Source organism: Gekko japonicus, unplaced genomic scaffold, assembly GCF_001447785.1.
Source record: "Gekko japonicus isolate JY-2015 unplaced genomic scaffold, Gekko_japonicus_V1.1 scaffold752, whole genome shotgun sequence".
NCBI lineage: Eukaryota > Metazoa > Chordata > Lepidosauria > Squamata > Gekkonidae > Gekko > Gekko japonicus.
In genome coordinates this window covers 261,564-278,584 of record NW_015170296.1, presented here as the reverse complement: position 1 = coordinate 278,584, position 17,021 = coordinate 261,564, and the positions used below count along the sequence as shown (strand labels likewise).

Sequence of the window (17,021 nt, the reverse complement as noted above, 5' to 3'; positions counted from 1 at the left end):
GATGGAAGGGATCACATTAGGGATGCCAACCTCCAGGTGGGGCCTGGAGTTCTACCAGAATTACAGCTGATCTCCGGACTATAGAGGTCAGTTCCCCTGGAGGAAATGGCAGCTTTGGAGGGTGGATTCCGTGGCACTGTACCATGCTGAGGTCCTTCCCTTCCCCAAATTCTGTCATCCGTAGCCTCTGCCTCCACTTCTCCAGGAATTTCCCATCCCAGAGTTGGCAACGCTAGGTCAGGTACCTGATGCACAAATAAATCCTCATTACCGGGTGACCTCATGTCTGCCTCACGAAGTGCTTACTTTTCCGCCGACCCACTCACTCTGTTTCCTCATGTACTGAACAGGTCATGACTTTGCCCTCACTGAAGGCCAAACCACCCATTACGATGGAAAACCCTGAGCAGAACTCCCGGCTTATTTTTTAACAATAAAAAAGCAGGCATGGTGTGTTGAGTGTGCGTGGGCTCTGTGTGCAACATGGGTTGGGGCCTTAGCTCCGGGAAGGTAGATGGTGGAGGTTAAACCTTTCTCCCATCCCCTTACTCTATCTCCCCAATAAATATCACACTTCGTTCTGGAATAAAGAAGAGCCTTGTTGGGGGATCTTGCAGCAGGACACCTGGGTTGGCGGAGTCACTTCTTCATTCCCTGTGGCACAACAAATGGGTTCTTGTGAGGTCTATCTTACAGTTGCCCAATGCAGATAACTTGTCTGTGTGTTGACTCACCATGCATGGAGGATAGAGTGGGCCATGAGCACACAGGCTCCACCTGTTGCCTCCACCAAGTTATCTGCATGGTGCAAAAGGTGGTGGAAGTGCCTGCAGGTACACCCTCTTCCCATGATCACCAACTTCCTCTGTGTGTTTGCACCATACAAAGGACTTGTGCAGAGGTGGTGGGGTGGTCTCATGCCCACTTTACAACCCCATGTGGTGAGTCAAAGAGCAGATGGATGAGACCACTGGTCTATAACGTGTCTATAACGTGTCTACTTTGACTGGCAGCAGCTCTCCAGTATTTTGGACAGAGGTCGTTCAAATTCCCTGGCACCTGAAGACGTCAGAGATTGACCTAGGCCCTTCTGCATGCAAACCAGATGCTCTGTCACTGAGCTATGACCTCACCTCCAAGATAGGACTTATGTTTGCAAGTGAAAGTATAGCTGCATGATACATTTTTGTGAGAGTGTGTGTGTGTGTGTGTGTGTGTGTGTGTGCCTGGAAGTTGTGGTTGTGTTCTGGCGACCCCTAGTGGGGCTTGGACATTTCAGAGAGGTGGCTTGCTATCTGCGTCCCGATCCTGGTATTCCTTGGAGGTCTCCCACCCAAGTACTTGCCAGGGTTGGCCCTGCTTAGCTTCTGAGATTGGACTTCCCTGGGCTATCCAGATCAGGGCTGTATGATACATTTTTAAAAAAAATTTAACCAGCATTCAGGCGACAAACACTGCTTAACGCAAACTGTGGTTAATTGTTATGCCTGCACTCGGCCAAAGTATCAGGGGAGCGGTGGCACAGTGGGTATATCCCACTGTCTTAACATCTGAACTGTGTTAGTTCGAGCCCCGCACTGGTGTGAGCAGCCAGCCTGTTGTCCCCAGCTCATCGTCCACCCAGCGATTCAAAAGCTTCGGCGAGTAGATAAAATGGGAACCACTCCTTAGAGAGGGTGGGCACGCCAATCTCCCTTGTGGGAGGGCGTTAGCTGACGGTTGGACGTCCTGGTCAAGGCTTGTAAGGCGATACAGCTTCCCGGCTACGACAAGAACTCCTGCAATGGATGTTCCGGCCAGGCGGTGGCAGTGTGGTGATTGACATACGGGTCCTGAAGCCTGACCAGCAAAGCAGCCGTGCGGGAAAATGAGGGAGCCAGGCAGAAGACGTCTACACCGGGCAATGATAGCGCGTGCAATTAAAATGAATATATGTTGTCTTCCCTATCCCCTACAAACATTGTTAGTCCCTTGTCTATATTGATTAACTGTACATTGCTTTGAGCCCACTGGGGAAAGCGATTAATAAATGGAAAGTATTATTATTTGTGAGCTGATCAACCTGACCCGACAAAATACTTTCTTCTTACCTCCTCAGCAACCTCTGAGTGTGCTTTCGAGGCCTGCCTACATCAGGTCCGCAGAGTTTGGAGTTTCTATAGTAGCTGTAGTTGCTCAGAAGGTGACGTAGCTGTATGAAGTCTTGTCCTAACTGGAAGCCGTCAATATGAATGCCAGACTTCAGCCTGAAGCTGTTCGGCTCTAAAGAAAACACACGGGAACAGTTGTTTCCTTAGATAATTTTCCAAGGAAGGGTTTGCTGTGACTCATTCAAAATATGTACAGTGGTAATCATCAACCCAAAGTACAGAATATCAAAAGAGCCGTTAGATAAGCTTCAAAGCCACAGAGAACACTCAGAACAAGAGACAAATGAAGCACTCCAGCTCAGGACATTTCCCAGGGCCATGCAAAGCAGTGGGCAAAAATATCTGATATACTGATCCCAAAACTCTAATCTCAGAAATCCCACTGCACCTTGTTATCAGCCATTCCAGAAAGGGCTGTTTGCTGCTTCTGCCAGCAATGAATGGATTGTTACTGACTCCTTAGATCATCCCCCAGTTTACAGGTTCAATATAAAGTTGCCTTCAAAGCATTTAGATGTTTGGAAGTGGGGCAGGAGTCATAGCGCCATAGAAGAGCATGCGGAAAGCCCCTTGTTCCTGCCATCTCTAGCAAAATGGGTTCTCAGGTATATATACACATATACATACTCTTTTACGCACACTAAATAATGCACTTTCAATCTACTTTCAATGCACTTTGCAACTGGATTTTACTGTGTGAAATGGCAAAATCCACCTTCATACTGTTAGTGAAGTGGATTGAAATTGCATTAATATTTCGCATGTGTGAAAGCGCAAGCCTGCATGTGTGTAAGTCATCTTTTCAAGGTAAATGAAGCTTATTAGGGTCCCAAAATATATAACAGCTTGTTTTTGATCCAGAGGTCACAGTGCCTATAACAGCCCCTGTTCATTTGGGATAACTTTACAACAGAAACAGCACATCCAACTCTAAATTCAAGATTCCAATCAAGTAGCTAAATGACAACAGCAGAAAAGGGTCTTGTGGTACCTTGGACTTTATTGAAGCACAAGTTTTTATGGACGAGGGCACTCTTTATCAGATATGTGAAGTGTGTCCACAGTCAGCATGTCTGCCTGTCTTTCTAGAGAGAAGACACTGTAAAAGAGGTTAAACCCTGTGAAATGCAAGAGACACATACTGATATTTTCTATGCAAATCTCAAATGCATACAAGATAAGCGCAGCAACCAGGTAAACAGGTGCTGTTATGAAAGTTCCTGGTGCTTATCTTGAGCTTTGCATAGAAAGTCACAGAAAAGTCACTGCCTGCTCCACTTGCACTGAATTGCCTTTTGATCTCACTGTTTACAATGTCTTCTCCCTGTGCCCGAGTGCAGGTATATGCCTTTATCTATCTCTGCCAACTGAGGACACAACACAGCAAGAGATGGATAAATAGCCTTGTCTGGAAAGCTATTGGTCACAATTCTGCAGTTTTGCAGGGCTGGATTAATTATTTTTTAAAAGGAGTTTATGGTTCCCATCTCCCTGGTGTTCATTTTCACACATGTTCACATGTAAGCGTGTACAAATTCTGGACGTACCGTTCCCGAGTTCCCAAGACATGTTGTAGTTCTTAGAATCACAATAATCCAAAACGAACCGAGCGTTCGAGCTGTCCCACTGGGAGCTGCGGGTCCGGAGCAATGCATTGAGTCCAAAGATCAGATGCAGCTCTGAACACTGGGCAAAGTTGTACAGAATGTCCATCGTGCTTCCTGTGAAGAGAGGGAGGGAGGAAATAAGATTCCCCCACGAAAAAAGCACAAAAAACTGCACACCCAGGGGTCATTTCCTACAGGAGCGGAACTCTGGCAGTAAGGAGCCCAGGGGGTGGGCACATGCAACAAGCCCCGCCCCCTGCTCCCAGTAGCCCTCAGTCGGGCCACGAGGAACAAGAAACAGCCAGGTAAGTTGCAGAGACACACACCCCCGGCCTGCCTTCAGGTACAAGCTCTCCCTCCTCTGTGAGGACAGATCTGCACGTCTCCCCCCCCCCCGACAGCTAGCAATCCAAAACAGTCCAGTGGAGCCTGAGCGGTGGGTGTTGCCTTCTGACACACTTCCGGTGAAGTCAGGGGGTGTGGCACATGCAGAGTTATGCTAATGAGTTATGCTAATGAGCTCCTGCACCTCTTTTTCTACGAAATGACCCCTGCGCACACTCATATTACAACGCTGAATTTCTAGGGAATTTTTCCAATCCCAAATGATTGAATTCAACTTACTGGAGATCTGTAAGCCGTATGGCCAATGTGTTCAGGGTGCTTAACTCATGTGTCAGCACACAGCACACTGGTCCCCCAACTGTCTGTACAGGAGACACAGGGAATCATGAGTTGCTCATGTGCCAGGGCCGGCTGGGCATTGGCAACCTGGAGCTCGTAAAGAAAGACACTTTACTGCTGTAGATAGAAATCCTACGGGGAAAAGCTGTGGCTTGGTGGGACAGCAACTGCTTTTGCATACAGATGATCCCAGGTTCAGTCCCTGGTACACCTAATACAAGAATTTTACAAGGGCCAAACTACACACTACCCATGTGTTAAGTCGCTCACTTAAAGCAGTCGGAGAGTGATTCAGCAAGAACACAACTTTATTCTTCAACTCGAACACAACTCCAACACGGATCAACATCTGATAGCCAGAACAGCCTTTACATTGCAGCTGTCCTGCTTTTAAACATTCCCGGCTAATGTAGCCACACCCACTGTACAAATACCAACCAATAAGGTTGTTCACATAAGGACCAATCACGGATGTTCCCGCTCAGGGAGCTTGCTTGAAAGTGATTGGTTAGGTGCTTCCTGGGCTAGTAACACGATTGGATGGATTTGGATCCTAGCCCAGGACGAAGCTTTACATTACACTTCAATTAGATGTTTCACAACATATCATGCATTCAAGGCAGCTTTGAATACACTACACCATGTGAGCCAGGTCACAGTTCCCACTGTGCGGACACCATGTGCCCTGACTGCGGCATGTGGAGCCCCACACTGGGGCCGTTTCGGCTTGAGAAAAGTGTGCTGGAGGGAAGCCTGAGCCACATCAGGCCCCAGCATGCTTGCGAACATCTGTTCCCTGCATCACATCTGTCTGCACAAAGAGTGAGGGGAATCCCGGCCGATGTGTGCCACAGAGGTAACGTGAAGTTCAACACGTAAGTGGCAGATGATGGGAAAGGTCCTTCATGGCCTAACATCCTGCCAGTCAAATACTGAGCTAGATGGAGAAGTAAGAGCATAAGGCTGCCTCAGATGTTCACCCCACGTTTTATTTATTTATTTATTTGCATTTTTACCCCGCCCTCCCCGCGAACAGGCTCAGGGCGGCTTACACAGGGGCATAAGCCCATACATAACACAATATAAAACAGTAAAAACCATTAGATCACACAAACAGGATAAAGTGCTCCATGCAGACAAGATGGTCTCTGAGGATGGTAGCAATCATTTCCTTAGGTGAATTTGTCCTATCGATGGTCCAAGCCAGTCCAGCGGCATCAGTGCCATGCAAACTTATGGCCGTTCTTCCGGGGACCACTCCCAACCCTGCTGTTTCAGTGGTGGTGTTAGTAGAAGTGGCGGCCCCTATATAAAAGCCTGGCGGAAGAGCTCTGTCTTGCAGGCCCTGTGGAACTGCATAAGGTCCCGCAGGGCCCTGATCTTCTCCGGGAGCTCGTTCCACCAGGTGGGGGCCGCCACTGAAAAAGATCTGGCCCTGGTCGCAGCAAGCTTTACCTCCCGGGGGGCCTGGAATCGCCAGGCGATGTTGCGTCCCCGACCGAAGTGCTCTTGGGGGTATGTATGGGGAAAGGCGGTCCCTCAGGTAGGTCGGACCCTGGCCGTTGCACTTTATTGTCTTGTTTCAGGTAGGTAACGGTATTGGTCTGCACAAGATTCGAGTCCAGAAGCCCCTTATCCAGGGTACAGGCTTTTGCAAGTCAAAGTTCTTATACTCTGGAAATCTTGTTGGTCTTTAAGCCACACCTGGACTTGAAACTTGCTCTTTATTGCCTTGGGAACCGCTTCCAATATTTCTGTTTCCACGCTAAATGTCCAGGAACCAGGTGTACAAATGTTTCTTTACCTTACCCTATAAAACGCCAAGCAAAGTTCAGTTCTAATGCCACAGCTCGGGGGGGGGGGGGTTTGCATAGAGACCAGCCCTGGTTAATCCTCGACTTTTCTAGGGGAAAGGATCTTATGCAGAAGAGCTGAGAAGGAACTTTCACTGCCTGAGACCTTGAATAACTGCTTATGGCCAGAGTTAACTGTACTGAGCTAGACGGGCAAATCGGGTGGTTTCTTTTGGAATCCGACCAAGGCCTGCTGCAAGTTCAGCCTTGTGCAAATGCAACATCAGGGCTGGGCCCCAGAACCAAAGATTACGATGTGCTGAAACTGCACAACCCCTGTTAGAAATAGACGGGACATTTTAAAAAACAAAGGTGCTTTCAGGTGTCACGGTCACCTGGCAAGCACAGCACTGTACATTTAGGCTACAATCCTAGGGACGCTTTCCTGGGAGTCGACCCCATTGAATAAGAACATAAGAACATAAGAGATGCCAATGTTGGATCAGGCCAAAGGCCCATCCAGTCCAACACTCTGTGTCAGAGTTACTCCTTACTCCAGAGTTGCTGAGGCTTGCTTTCGTAGTGTCTGAATTATTTAGCGGTCCTAAATCGGCTGCAACTTGATGGCACTTCCCACCACCAACTTTAATTTATGGTACAGGTTCCAGAAACGTGTATGTGGATCTCTGCCAAAGTGGATCTCTGCCAAATGTCCTTCTGTTTTTTTCTTTCACATTAAATGCTGGTGACATTCCTGCAAATAAGTTTATCCACTTCCTATTTCTGGTCAGAGAGAAGCAGAAAGACCTTCTAATCACCTCTGGGTTTTAAATTTGTCTTCTGGGAGAGATCCAGAGTGCTTTATCAGCTATGAACAACCGCTTGTGGCTGGCCATGATATTTCCGTCAGATCCAAAAGAGGTCTGCCCTGAATAAACAAATGTCGTATCCAAAGCAGCAAAGGAAGTCTCTGATCAGCACCCAATTTCAACAGGTGCACTGTTCCAAAATGTGTGAAAACTGGAGGGCCCACAATATTGGCTCCGCACATTGATTGACTCACTCCTGCACAAGCCAAGATGTGGGCAAAGGGCTCTCTAAGCCTTGTCCTCCCCTGCAGGAACAGCAACAGAGGCCCTGGCAGATCCCGCCAATTACCCATAAGAGCCACTCACTTGCATTTGCCAGCTCTGGCGCATTATGCCCAGCTGATATGCATAAGCCGAAGACCATGCAGAGCCTCAACTGAGAGAATGCAACTGAGGTACATATTAGGGAGGCCTTGGGGCAAAAGGGGCCACATTTAATCCGTGGGCTACCAGTACCCTATCCCTTCTGGCAGGGCTTTTTTGGTAGAAAAAGCCCAGCAGGAACTCATTTGCAAAATAGGCCACGCCCAACAGCAGAAACTCATTAACATATTAGGCCACACCCCTGACAGTGTGGCTCATTAGCATATTCGGCCACACCCCATGCCTTCCCTTGGCTTGCCCGGGCAAGCCGGCCCTTGGACAGGCCAGGGGAAGCATTTAAATGCCCCCCCCAATCCTTCCAGGGCCTCCCCTGGCCCGCCCGCCTTAGAGTCGCGGGGGGGGGGGTTCGCTCTCCAGGCCTTCCCTTTGTAGCCAGGCACACAGAGGTTTTGGCTGTAGTGGGTGTGGCCAACTCTGTGCCTCCCCGGGCCCCCCCGCCTTAGAGGCGGGGGGGGGGGGGGTTCGCTCTCCAGGCCTTCCCTTTGTAGCCAGGCACACAGAGGTTTTGGCTGTAGTGGGTGTGGCCAACTCTGAAGCCAGCTGGAACTCCGTTCCTGCGTGTTCCTGTTCAAAAATAGCCCTGCCTACTGGAAGGACAGTTCCTGTTTCCATGCTCCATTATTTCCAGTAACAGCCAAAGCGAGACATTCTAACGAGCATATAATGATCGCAGGCGCCTTACTTGTGATGGTGGTGTTTTTGTGTTTCTTCTTGTCTAGCTCCCCACGGATCAGCACCTCCTGGAAGGGCCACTGTAACTCCAAGTGCTCTATCAGGTCCAAAGGTGCTGGTCTGAATCCACAAACGTCTGCAGCATCTATCACATTAGAGAGACAGAGATGCAGACATGGAGAGGGGCACAGAGAGAGAGAGAAAGAGAGAGAGAGAGAGAGAGAGAGATCTTAGGGTTAAACAGAGACTGATGATAACCTTTCCCAAATTAATTTCCTTTGCAAAGAAGTATAGTTGCTGTGCAAGTAACCTCTTCCCAGTGACCTATTTCTCCAAAGACTGAATCAGACAGCTAAGCTGAAAATGTCCAAAGGCACTGGAATATTAAACTAAGCTCTGAACATCCTTCACCCATATGAACTTCCTTGAGCAGTGCGATCCAGAACGCAGGCTTTGCTCTCTGTGTTCCTGGTACTGGAGACTAAGATGTATGGCATAAGGCCTTCTTCATAGCGGAACTAACAGAATTCCGGCCCTGAGGTGGAAATCTGGGTCTTTTCTCCTTTTCCAGAAATCTGGTTAGGATGTCATGCCCAGGTTACACTGAAGCTGATCCTTTTTAGAACTCCTTGCATCTGTGGTTAGGATTTGTTTATAGGCATTCAGCACATTAGAAAAACACAATTTGTATATCCATTGATATACCTGGGGCAGGTGGGGGGCATTCTCTATGGCCACCTTAGCGTAGAGAAACAGATAGATAAAACAGATAGATAGAAGTAGAAGAAGAGATTGGATTTATACCTCGCCCTTCACTACCCGACAGAGTCTCAGAGCAGCTTACAGTCTCCTTTCCCTTCCCCTCCCCACAACAGACACCCTGTGAGGTAGGGGGGGTTGAGAGAGCTCTTTCGAGGACAGCTCATGAGAGAACAGCTCTGAGAAAACTTGTGACTGACCCAAGGTCACACCAGCAGCTGCATGTGGAGGAGTGGGGAATCAAACCCAGTTCTCTCAGATTAGAGTCCGCGCTCTTAACTGCTACACCAAACTGGCTTTAGATGATAGCTAGACAGACAGACAGATATGCTAAGGTGGCCATGGAGAATACAGATATATAGATATTTGCCATCAAGTCATAGGTGACTTACAGTGACCCTGCAGGGTTTTCCAGGCAAAGGACGTTCAGAGGTGCTTTGCCATTGCCTGCCTCTGCATCATGACCCTGGTATTCCTTGGTAGTCTCCCATCTAAATACTAGCCAGGGCTGACCTTGCTTCGCTTCTGAGATCTGATGAGATTGGGCTAGCCTGGGCTATCCAGGTGAGGGCATGTTTCGTATAGTCTCTGGCATATTATTAATGCTGAATACATGTTTGCAAACCAGCTATGTAGGCCTCTTGATTCAGGAAGTGTCTTCGTCTCCCAGTCCATAATGGAATGTGTGTTGCTGAGGCAGATTCTTCCTCCCCATTAAATAACTCGAGCATTAAAAAAAAGTAGATATTGCTGCTTACCCAAAGTGCCTGAGGTAGTTCACAAGAATAACAATCATGAATGCAGCCCATGCACAATTAGGGCTGCCAGGTCCCTCCTGACAACCAGCAGGAGATGGGGCGGGGGGGGGGGGCTTACAAGGATAAAAGGAAAGGCCTAGGCCTCATTGCTGGCGTCGCATAGGAACTGACGTCACTCCAGCAACATCCAGGTGATGCCCTGGTATTTGGGGGGGAGGGGAATCTATGGTAGAAGCTGATTTTACCACAGAGTCTTTGCCCAAATACCAGAGTGTTGTCGAGACGTCACTGGCACAGTGAGGTCACTTCCTGTGCAATGCCAGCTATGAGGCCTAGGCCTTCTCCTCTCTCCTGGTAAGTCTTCCCTGCCAACCAGCTGATTGGCATCTGTGGGTAGGGCCCGGCAGCGGGGAACCCCCATCTCCACCAAGGGGTCTGGCAACCCTACCGACAATATAACCCACAATACCTGAACATTGCTGGGAAAGACTGAAAGCTGTAGTTTTGATTTTGCTGGATCAAAAATAAATTAACTTAAAAACAAGACTCTTTAGCAGACAAAAAAATTAATTGTCCGATAGTCTTGATATTACCAGCATACTATCAATGGTGATATTGTGTTTTATTTTATTTTATTTTATTTATTTATTTATTTATTTATTAGATTTATACCCTGCCCTCCCCAGCGGGCTCACGGCGGCTACAACAGAGGCAATTGCCATAACAACAGTTAAAACAGCATAAAAACAATCATTAAACAGTATAAAACAATCATTAAGTAAAGTGCGGTGCTCTTGATGTTAAAATTTTCTTAAACCAGGATGAGTTCCATTTATCAACCTAACCTGACAGCATACATTCTTTGGTTAACTAGGCGTCTGTTTTATTAACATGCCTAGTGCTAAATAGATGTTTGAACAAATGACTGAGCCTCGCTCAGGAATTCCATGCCTGTCAGCAGCTCTGAACTCTTGTAACAGGATGAAATTGACATTCACATCTAATATAATAGAACCGCTGACACCCGTCTGTGAAAAATCCAGACCAGAACTTCTAGAAAGCTTGTCTTTTTCACTTCAATGCACAGATAAATTCTAGTAACACAAAGAGAGGGGGTTTGGAGTGTGTGTGAGTGGGCTACTAGAGTTACCAATCTCAAGGTGGGGTCTGGAATTCCCCCGGAATTATAACTGATCATACTTCAGAATTCAGTTCCCCTGATGGAAGCAGTAGCTTTGGGAGAGGGGAAACTCTATGATCTATCATAGAGTCTAGGAGAAATAGAAGTCCTAGAGTGACATACTTGCTGATCCACCTCCCCATCCCAAACTCCACACTTTCTAGGCACTGACCCTAAATCTCACTAAATTTCTCAAGCCACGAGCTGGCAAGCTTAGGACCTATGCACAAGAAAGCAAACAGTCCTTGTAGAAAGTTGTCTACGGACCAGAGCTTCATTTCTAAAAAGACAAGTGCCAGAAATTGCAACCTGATTTGAAGGCCATGTCTTCTGCTTCAATGTCTTTTCAACTTAATCCTAGACAGGCTTTCTTGCCAGGGGCCTCCCCTAGTATTATACTGAGGCCCAATCCAGTTAATGTCAGTTATGACAAATGCCCATTAAAAGCAAATCACTTACACTTGACTTGTAGTTGTCACAAGTCTGAGTCATGGCAAACTTTGACTGGATTAGAGTCTTGTTTCTCAGTTCATTCACTGTGTTTTCGAAGTGCTAAAACACCCCCCCCCCCAAGTATCTGTTGCTGGGCATTTCAGACCACACTGGATGTCTGAACAGCATCCCCCACCAAATGCTCCCAGATCAAAGAAAATTGGCACGTCAGGAGGAAGATTTGCATTAGAACCTTCTCCTTAACGTCTAATTTTTCTGCAGTGGGCCACTGTGGTGGAGTGATCAGAGTGCTGGACTAGGAACGTGGGGACCCAGGTTCCAATTTCTGCTCTGCCATGAATGACTGCTAGGTGACCTTGGGTCAGTCACACGCTCTCAGCCTAACCTGAGGCTCAAATGGAGAAGAAAAGAACAATGTAAGTTGCTTTGGGTCCCCATTGGAGAGAAAGGGAGAATAAATAAAATGAGTGGGGAGGGAAAATTCTGTTTGGTACTTCACCTGTTACAGCCTTTTGAAGGCTTTGGTGTATCTATTTTAGCTCTAAATAACGCTTAGCAGGAAGTGAAAATACATATATTTGCCTCTTATATGAAGAAGAAGAAGAACAGATTGGATTTATGCCCCACACTTCACTACCCAAAGGAGTCTCAGAGCGCCTTACAATCTCCTTTCCCTTCCCCTCCCCACAACAGACACCCTGTGAGGTAGGTGGGGCTGAGAGAGCTCTCTCAATAACTGCCCTTGAGAGAATAGCTCTGAGAGAACTTATGACTGACCCAGGGTCACACCAGCAGCTGCATGTGGAGGAGTAGGGAATCAAACCCTGTTCTCCCAGATTAGAGTCTGTGCTCCTTACCACTACACCAAACTGGCTCTTTAATAGCATTTATTTATTTATTTATTTAATAGTATTTATTTATTTATTGCACTTATATCCCACCCTCCGCCACAGTGGGCTCAGGGTGGCTCACAGCATGAATAAAATACAAGGCATATATAATTACACCAGTTTGGTGTAGTGGTTAAGTGTGTGGACTCTAATCTGGGAGAACCGGGTTTGATTCCCTACTCCTCCACTTGCAGCTGCTGGATGACCTTGGGCAAGCCATAGTTCTGTCAGAGCTGTTCTTAAAAGAGCAGTTTCTGTCAGAGATCTCTCAGCCCCACCTACCTCACAGGGTGTCTGTTGTGGGGAGAGGGAGGGAAAGGAGTTTGTAAGCCGCTCTGAGACTCCTTGTGAAGGGTGGGATATAAATCCAATCTTCTCCTCTCCTCCTCCTCCTCCTCTATAAAAAAGGATGGCAGCTAAGGGCTCTGCTTAGGATGGCATTGTGAGCCTATAAATCAGTCCTAATAAGTTCAGTTATCAAAAAGGGTTTGCTCTTATGCCTGGCAAGGATTCAACAGAGAGAATAATGGCCTGCTTAGGGTTGCCAGCTCCAGGTTGGGAAACACTTGGAGGTTTGGGGGTGGGGCCTGAGGAGGGCGGGGTTTGGGGAGGGGAGGGGCTTCAGTGGGGTATAATTTTTATTTATTTAATTTATTTATTTTGGGGTTTTTATTCCGCCCTCCCCAAAGCGGGCTCAAGGCGGAACACAACAGATCAAGTCAAAGACTCATTACAATAAATTAAAATAATTAAAACAATAAACAATAATTTGGTAGCAACAATAGAAATCTGTTGGGGCCACAAGGTGGAATCAGAATGGGCCCTTTCAGCAGGTTGGGAACTAGAACAGGGAGGCCAACCAAGATGGATGCCCGCCACCTCAACCAAAGGCCTAGCGGAACAGCTGTTTTGCTGCAGGGCCCTGATCTCCAGTAGGAGCTGATCCCAACAGGCCGGGGCCAGGGCAGAAAAGGCCCTGGCCCTGGTCAAGGCTAAGCGGATGTCCTATGGGCCGGAGGTAACCAGTAAATGTTGGTCCTGTGAGCGCAAGGCTCTTTGGGGCGCATATGGGAAGAGGCGGTCCTTCAGATGATGCCACAGAGTCCCCCTTCCAAAGCGGCCATTTTCTCCAGCTGAACTGGTCTGTTGCTTGGAGATCAACTGTAATAGCGGGAGATCTCCAGCTACCACTCGGAGTTGAGCAACCCTAGGCTGGACCCAAATTATCATGAGCCGAGGGGAACTAGCAGATGGGATCTTTGTCACCTCCTCCTTGCCCAGGCAGCCCAAAGCTGTAAGCTCCACTTAAACAGAATGCACAGAAACACCACAAGCTCAGTAGGGAATTACGAACGGCTGCAGACAAAGTCTATGTTCGGGAGTTTTTCCAATAATAAAATGACCTCCTTTTCTTAACATATTTACCAGCCAACTCACCTTGTTTCGCCAACAAATCTGAGCAGATCTTCTCTTCCAAGGTGGGTTCCTTTTTTGGGTCAAAGATCAAGAAGTCTGTTTTGGTGCCTCCAAATCTCAGAAAGCCAGGTGATAAACCTCTCGCCAAGGTCCGCAGCTTCAGAGAACTAGGGAAGCAAATCCCAAGAATTTAAGAAAACACCTTTCCATCCAACTGGCTTTTCTTCATCACAATAAATCAGCCATCCCCAAACAATGCAGACTATGAGAAACGTATTAAATTAGAAAGTTCTGTGAACCAAAAGCACTACCCCAACAAAGAGGCTCTTGTTCAATCCCCAGCATCTCCAGTTAAAAAGTACAGGCAGTAGGTGATACGAAAGAACTCTGTCTGAAACCCAGGAGAGCCACTGCCAGTCAGAATAGACTAACCTTGATAGGCCAATGGACCGATTTGGTATAAAGCAGCTTCACGTGTTAGCCGCAGGAAAGTGACTCCCTATACCTCTCCAGGAACATATGAACCAATTCCAGCACTGATATGAAGCTTTGCAGCACTGACTCTATTTTGCAGAATGTGCATTTCTGATCATAAAAACCAAAACACCCCATTTTCCGCATGACCCCCCCACCCCCAATGCAGCCGTGGAAGATCCTGAGAATGGTACCAGTTCAGCCAAAGTTGTGGCTAATTGGTATTTACTGTTCGTTAATGATAAATGATCTAGAACAGACATTGTCAGTCCTCCCCCTCCCCATAGCCCCAGATGTTTCCTCTCAAAGAATCTGACACCAGCGCTTCAAGGCATAAAGAGCCATTAGCAGCTCACAAAACGAGAATCTCCGGATGCAGCTGCACGTGAGTCACGAGTTCCAGGTTGGTGGTTTCTTGTGGGGTTCTTTTGGTCCTATATATGCACTAGCAGTTGAAAAGTGATAGAAACTTGCTTGTGTTAACTTTATGATGGCCTTTGTACAATTCTCCTATGCAGAACTGAGCTGGTTTGGAAGTGTGTCTGTTTAGGGCCAAATTACACGTAGTTGTTGCAATCCCATGATTTGGAACTCTCTTTGAAATACATTAGATTCTCTCTAGGGAAACAGCTCATCTCATGAACAAAGTTTGAGTCCAGCGGCACCTTAAGACGAAAAAGTTTAATTCTGGGCATAAGCTTTTGTGTGCATGCGCACAAAAGCTTATGCCCAGAATTAAACGCGTTGGTTTTAAGGTGCCACTGGACTCAAACTTTATTCTATTGCTTCAGACCAACACAGCTACCCATCTGAATCCGGCTCATCTCGCGGTGAAACTGTTCAGAAACTACACCTATTCAGACTGCAAGTGGGGAACTGTATCATCAAACCCCCCCTTTCCACATGGGAACACAGAATGTCCAAGGAGTCTATGAGTCTCCCCACCCCAAGATCTAGGTTTCTATAAGCTGTTGGTGGCCCATAGAGTATTCAAAAGTTATGGAGCTACAGAAGTACCATCTCCATCTCACCCTCTCTTTCCGATCCAATAGTGGAGCCAAAGAGTGCTCCCATTACGTGTCTTTCTCTTTCCGCAAGTCTCTCCTCAAAATCTTTTCCTTAATGACTTGGCTTAAACTCTCTAGCCAATGGTGAAGTCATGTCAAGTCAGCCTTTGTATTGTGCTCTTATGGCAGTACAAGACCAAATAATTCAGATGATCCTTCCAGTAGATAAAAGCTTTCTAGTTGTCTGAAGTTTTAATCTGTATTAGAAGTATGTTTCATTGTTTGTTTTCTACCAGAGCATTGTAAAAATCACTGTAATGTGTCTTGAGTCCTTAGGAGAAGGGGGGGGGAGGCTAAAATGTCTCAAATAAATACATTCCCATCTGTTATTTTTGTTATTTATTTAAAAGATTTGCATGGCACCTTTCCACCTAACTTAGGGCCCCCAAAGCGGGGACAATTATTACATTTTTAATTCCTCAATGGAGCACATGTCCACTTTATCCTCTCAACAGCCATGTGAGGTAGGCTGGACTAAGAGGAATGACTTCCTCGGGAGGTGGTGGGCTCTCCTTCTTTGGAGGTTTTCAAACAGAGGCTAGGTGGCCATCTGACAGCAGTGCTGATTCTGTGAATTGAGGCAGATCATGAGAGGGAGGGCAGGAAGGGTTGCCTCAGTGCTTAGTTCTCGTGGCCCTTTCTTTACATGCCCAGGGAAATGCTGATCGCCACTTTGGGGTCAGTTTGGCTGGAGATCCTGGAGGTTTTTTGTCATCTGTTGTCATGGACATGGAACAGCGGCCACTGGGGGTGTGGAGGGGGAGGTATTTGTTAATTTTCCGCATTGTGCAGGGGGTTGGACTAGATGACCCCGGAGATCCCTTCTAACTCTATGATTCTATGACTTGCCCCAGATTCCCAGTAAACTGTCATGGAAAGCAGGGATTTGAACCATGATGTCCAGGGTCAGACAGCCCTGGTGGAAAGTGCTGTCAAGTCCAGCCCAACACTGGAGTCTGACACCCGGTCTCACTAGTTCCAAGCTATGGACAGTATTGTTATAACAATATTCAGCCAGAGGCAACAAATCACACCAATCATTTTGTTGATAATTAGTAAAACAACGCAGATATTGCTCCAGGGTCTGATTCACTCGTTCTGTTTGTCCGTCAGTCTCAGGATGATACGCGCTGCTGAGCCCTTGTTCTACCCCTAAAATGGAAAGAAGTTCCCTCCAAAACTTAGAAACAAATTGGGTCCCCCTGTCAGAAATTAATTTAGCAGGCAATTGATGAATTTTCACCACGTGAGACAGAAACGATTTCGCCAGCTTCTGAGCCGTAGGCAAGGAAGGAAAAGGCACAAAATGAGCCTGCTTAGAAAATAAATCAACAACCACCCAAATAACAGTGTTCCCTTTGCTCACAGGGAGGTCAGTAATAAAGTCCATGGACACCACTTCCCACGGTCTCGATGGGGTAGGGAGTGGTTGCAGAAGACCAGGAGGCTTGCCCACTCTGGGTTTAGTCAAGGCGCATGTTTGACAGGACCGAACAAAAGTCAATAGGTCTTTGCGCATCTGTGGCCACCAAAACTGTCTGCGGATGAGTTGCAGAGATTTTACAAAACTCCAATGCCCTGCCAGTTTCGAACCATGAGCAGAATCCATCACCTCCCTCCTCATCGAAATAGGCACATACAGTTTGTCCCCAGAATAGATCAGCTACGGACACAATCTGGCAACGTTTTCAGGGAGGCATCATCATCAGCAGTAAAAGCAGACATATATTTCTGGACCCAGGCCCCCCCCCATAGGAAAAAGGGAAGGCGAAGTTACATCAGAGCGCGGAATCGAGCACGCTTGCGCGCGGGTGACCACAGCCCCCCCCCAGGTGGGAGGGGGAAAAAACAGAGTCCATGATGAT

The 17,021-nt window shown here is 47.3% G+C and overlaps 1 protein-coding gene across 1 annotated transcript in view; it reads right to left on the bottom strand.

The window, feature by feature from the left end:
- The window catches only part of HPSE (heparanase), a 51,601-nt gene that overhangs the window by 20,495 nt on the left and 14,085 nt on the right, over window positions 1-17,021 (bottom strand). Inside the window, exons 2-5 of the mRNA XM_015417918.1 lie at window positions 13,637-13,782; window positions 8,170-8,304; window positions 3,698-3,871; window positions 2,091-2,262 (exon numbers count right to left, since the gene is read on the bottom strand). Of these exons, the coding sequence (XP_015273404.1) occupies window positions 2,091-2,262; window positions 3,698-3,871; window positions 8,170-8,304; window positions 13,637-13,782 (627 nt within the window). The remainder of the gene's footprint in view (window positions 1-2,090; window positions 2,263-3,697; window positions 3,872-8,169; window positions 8,305-13,636; window positions 13,783-17,021) is intronic.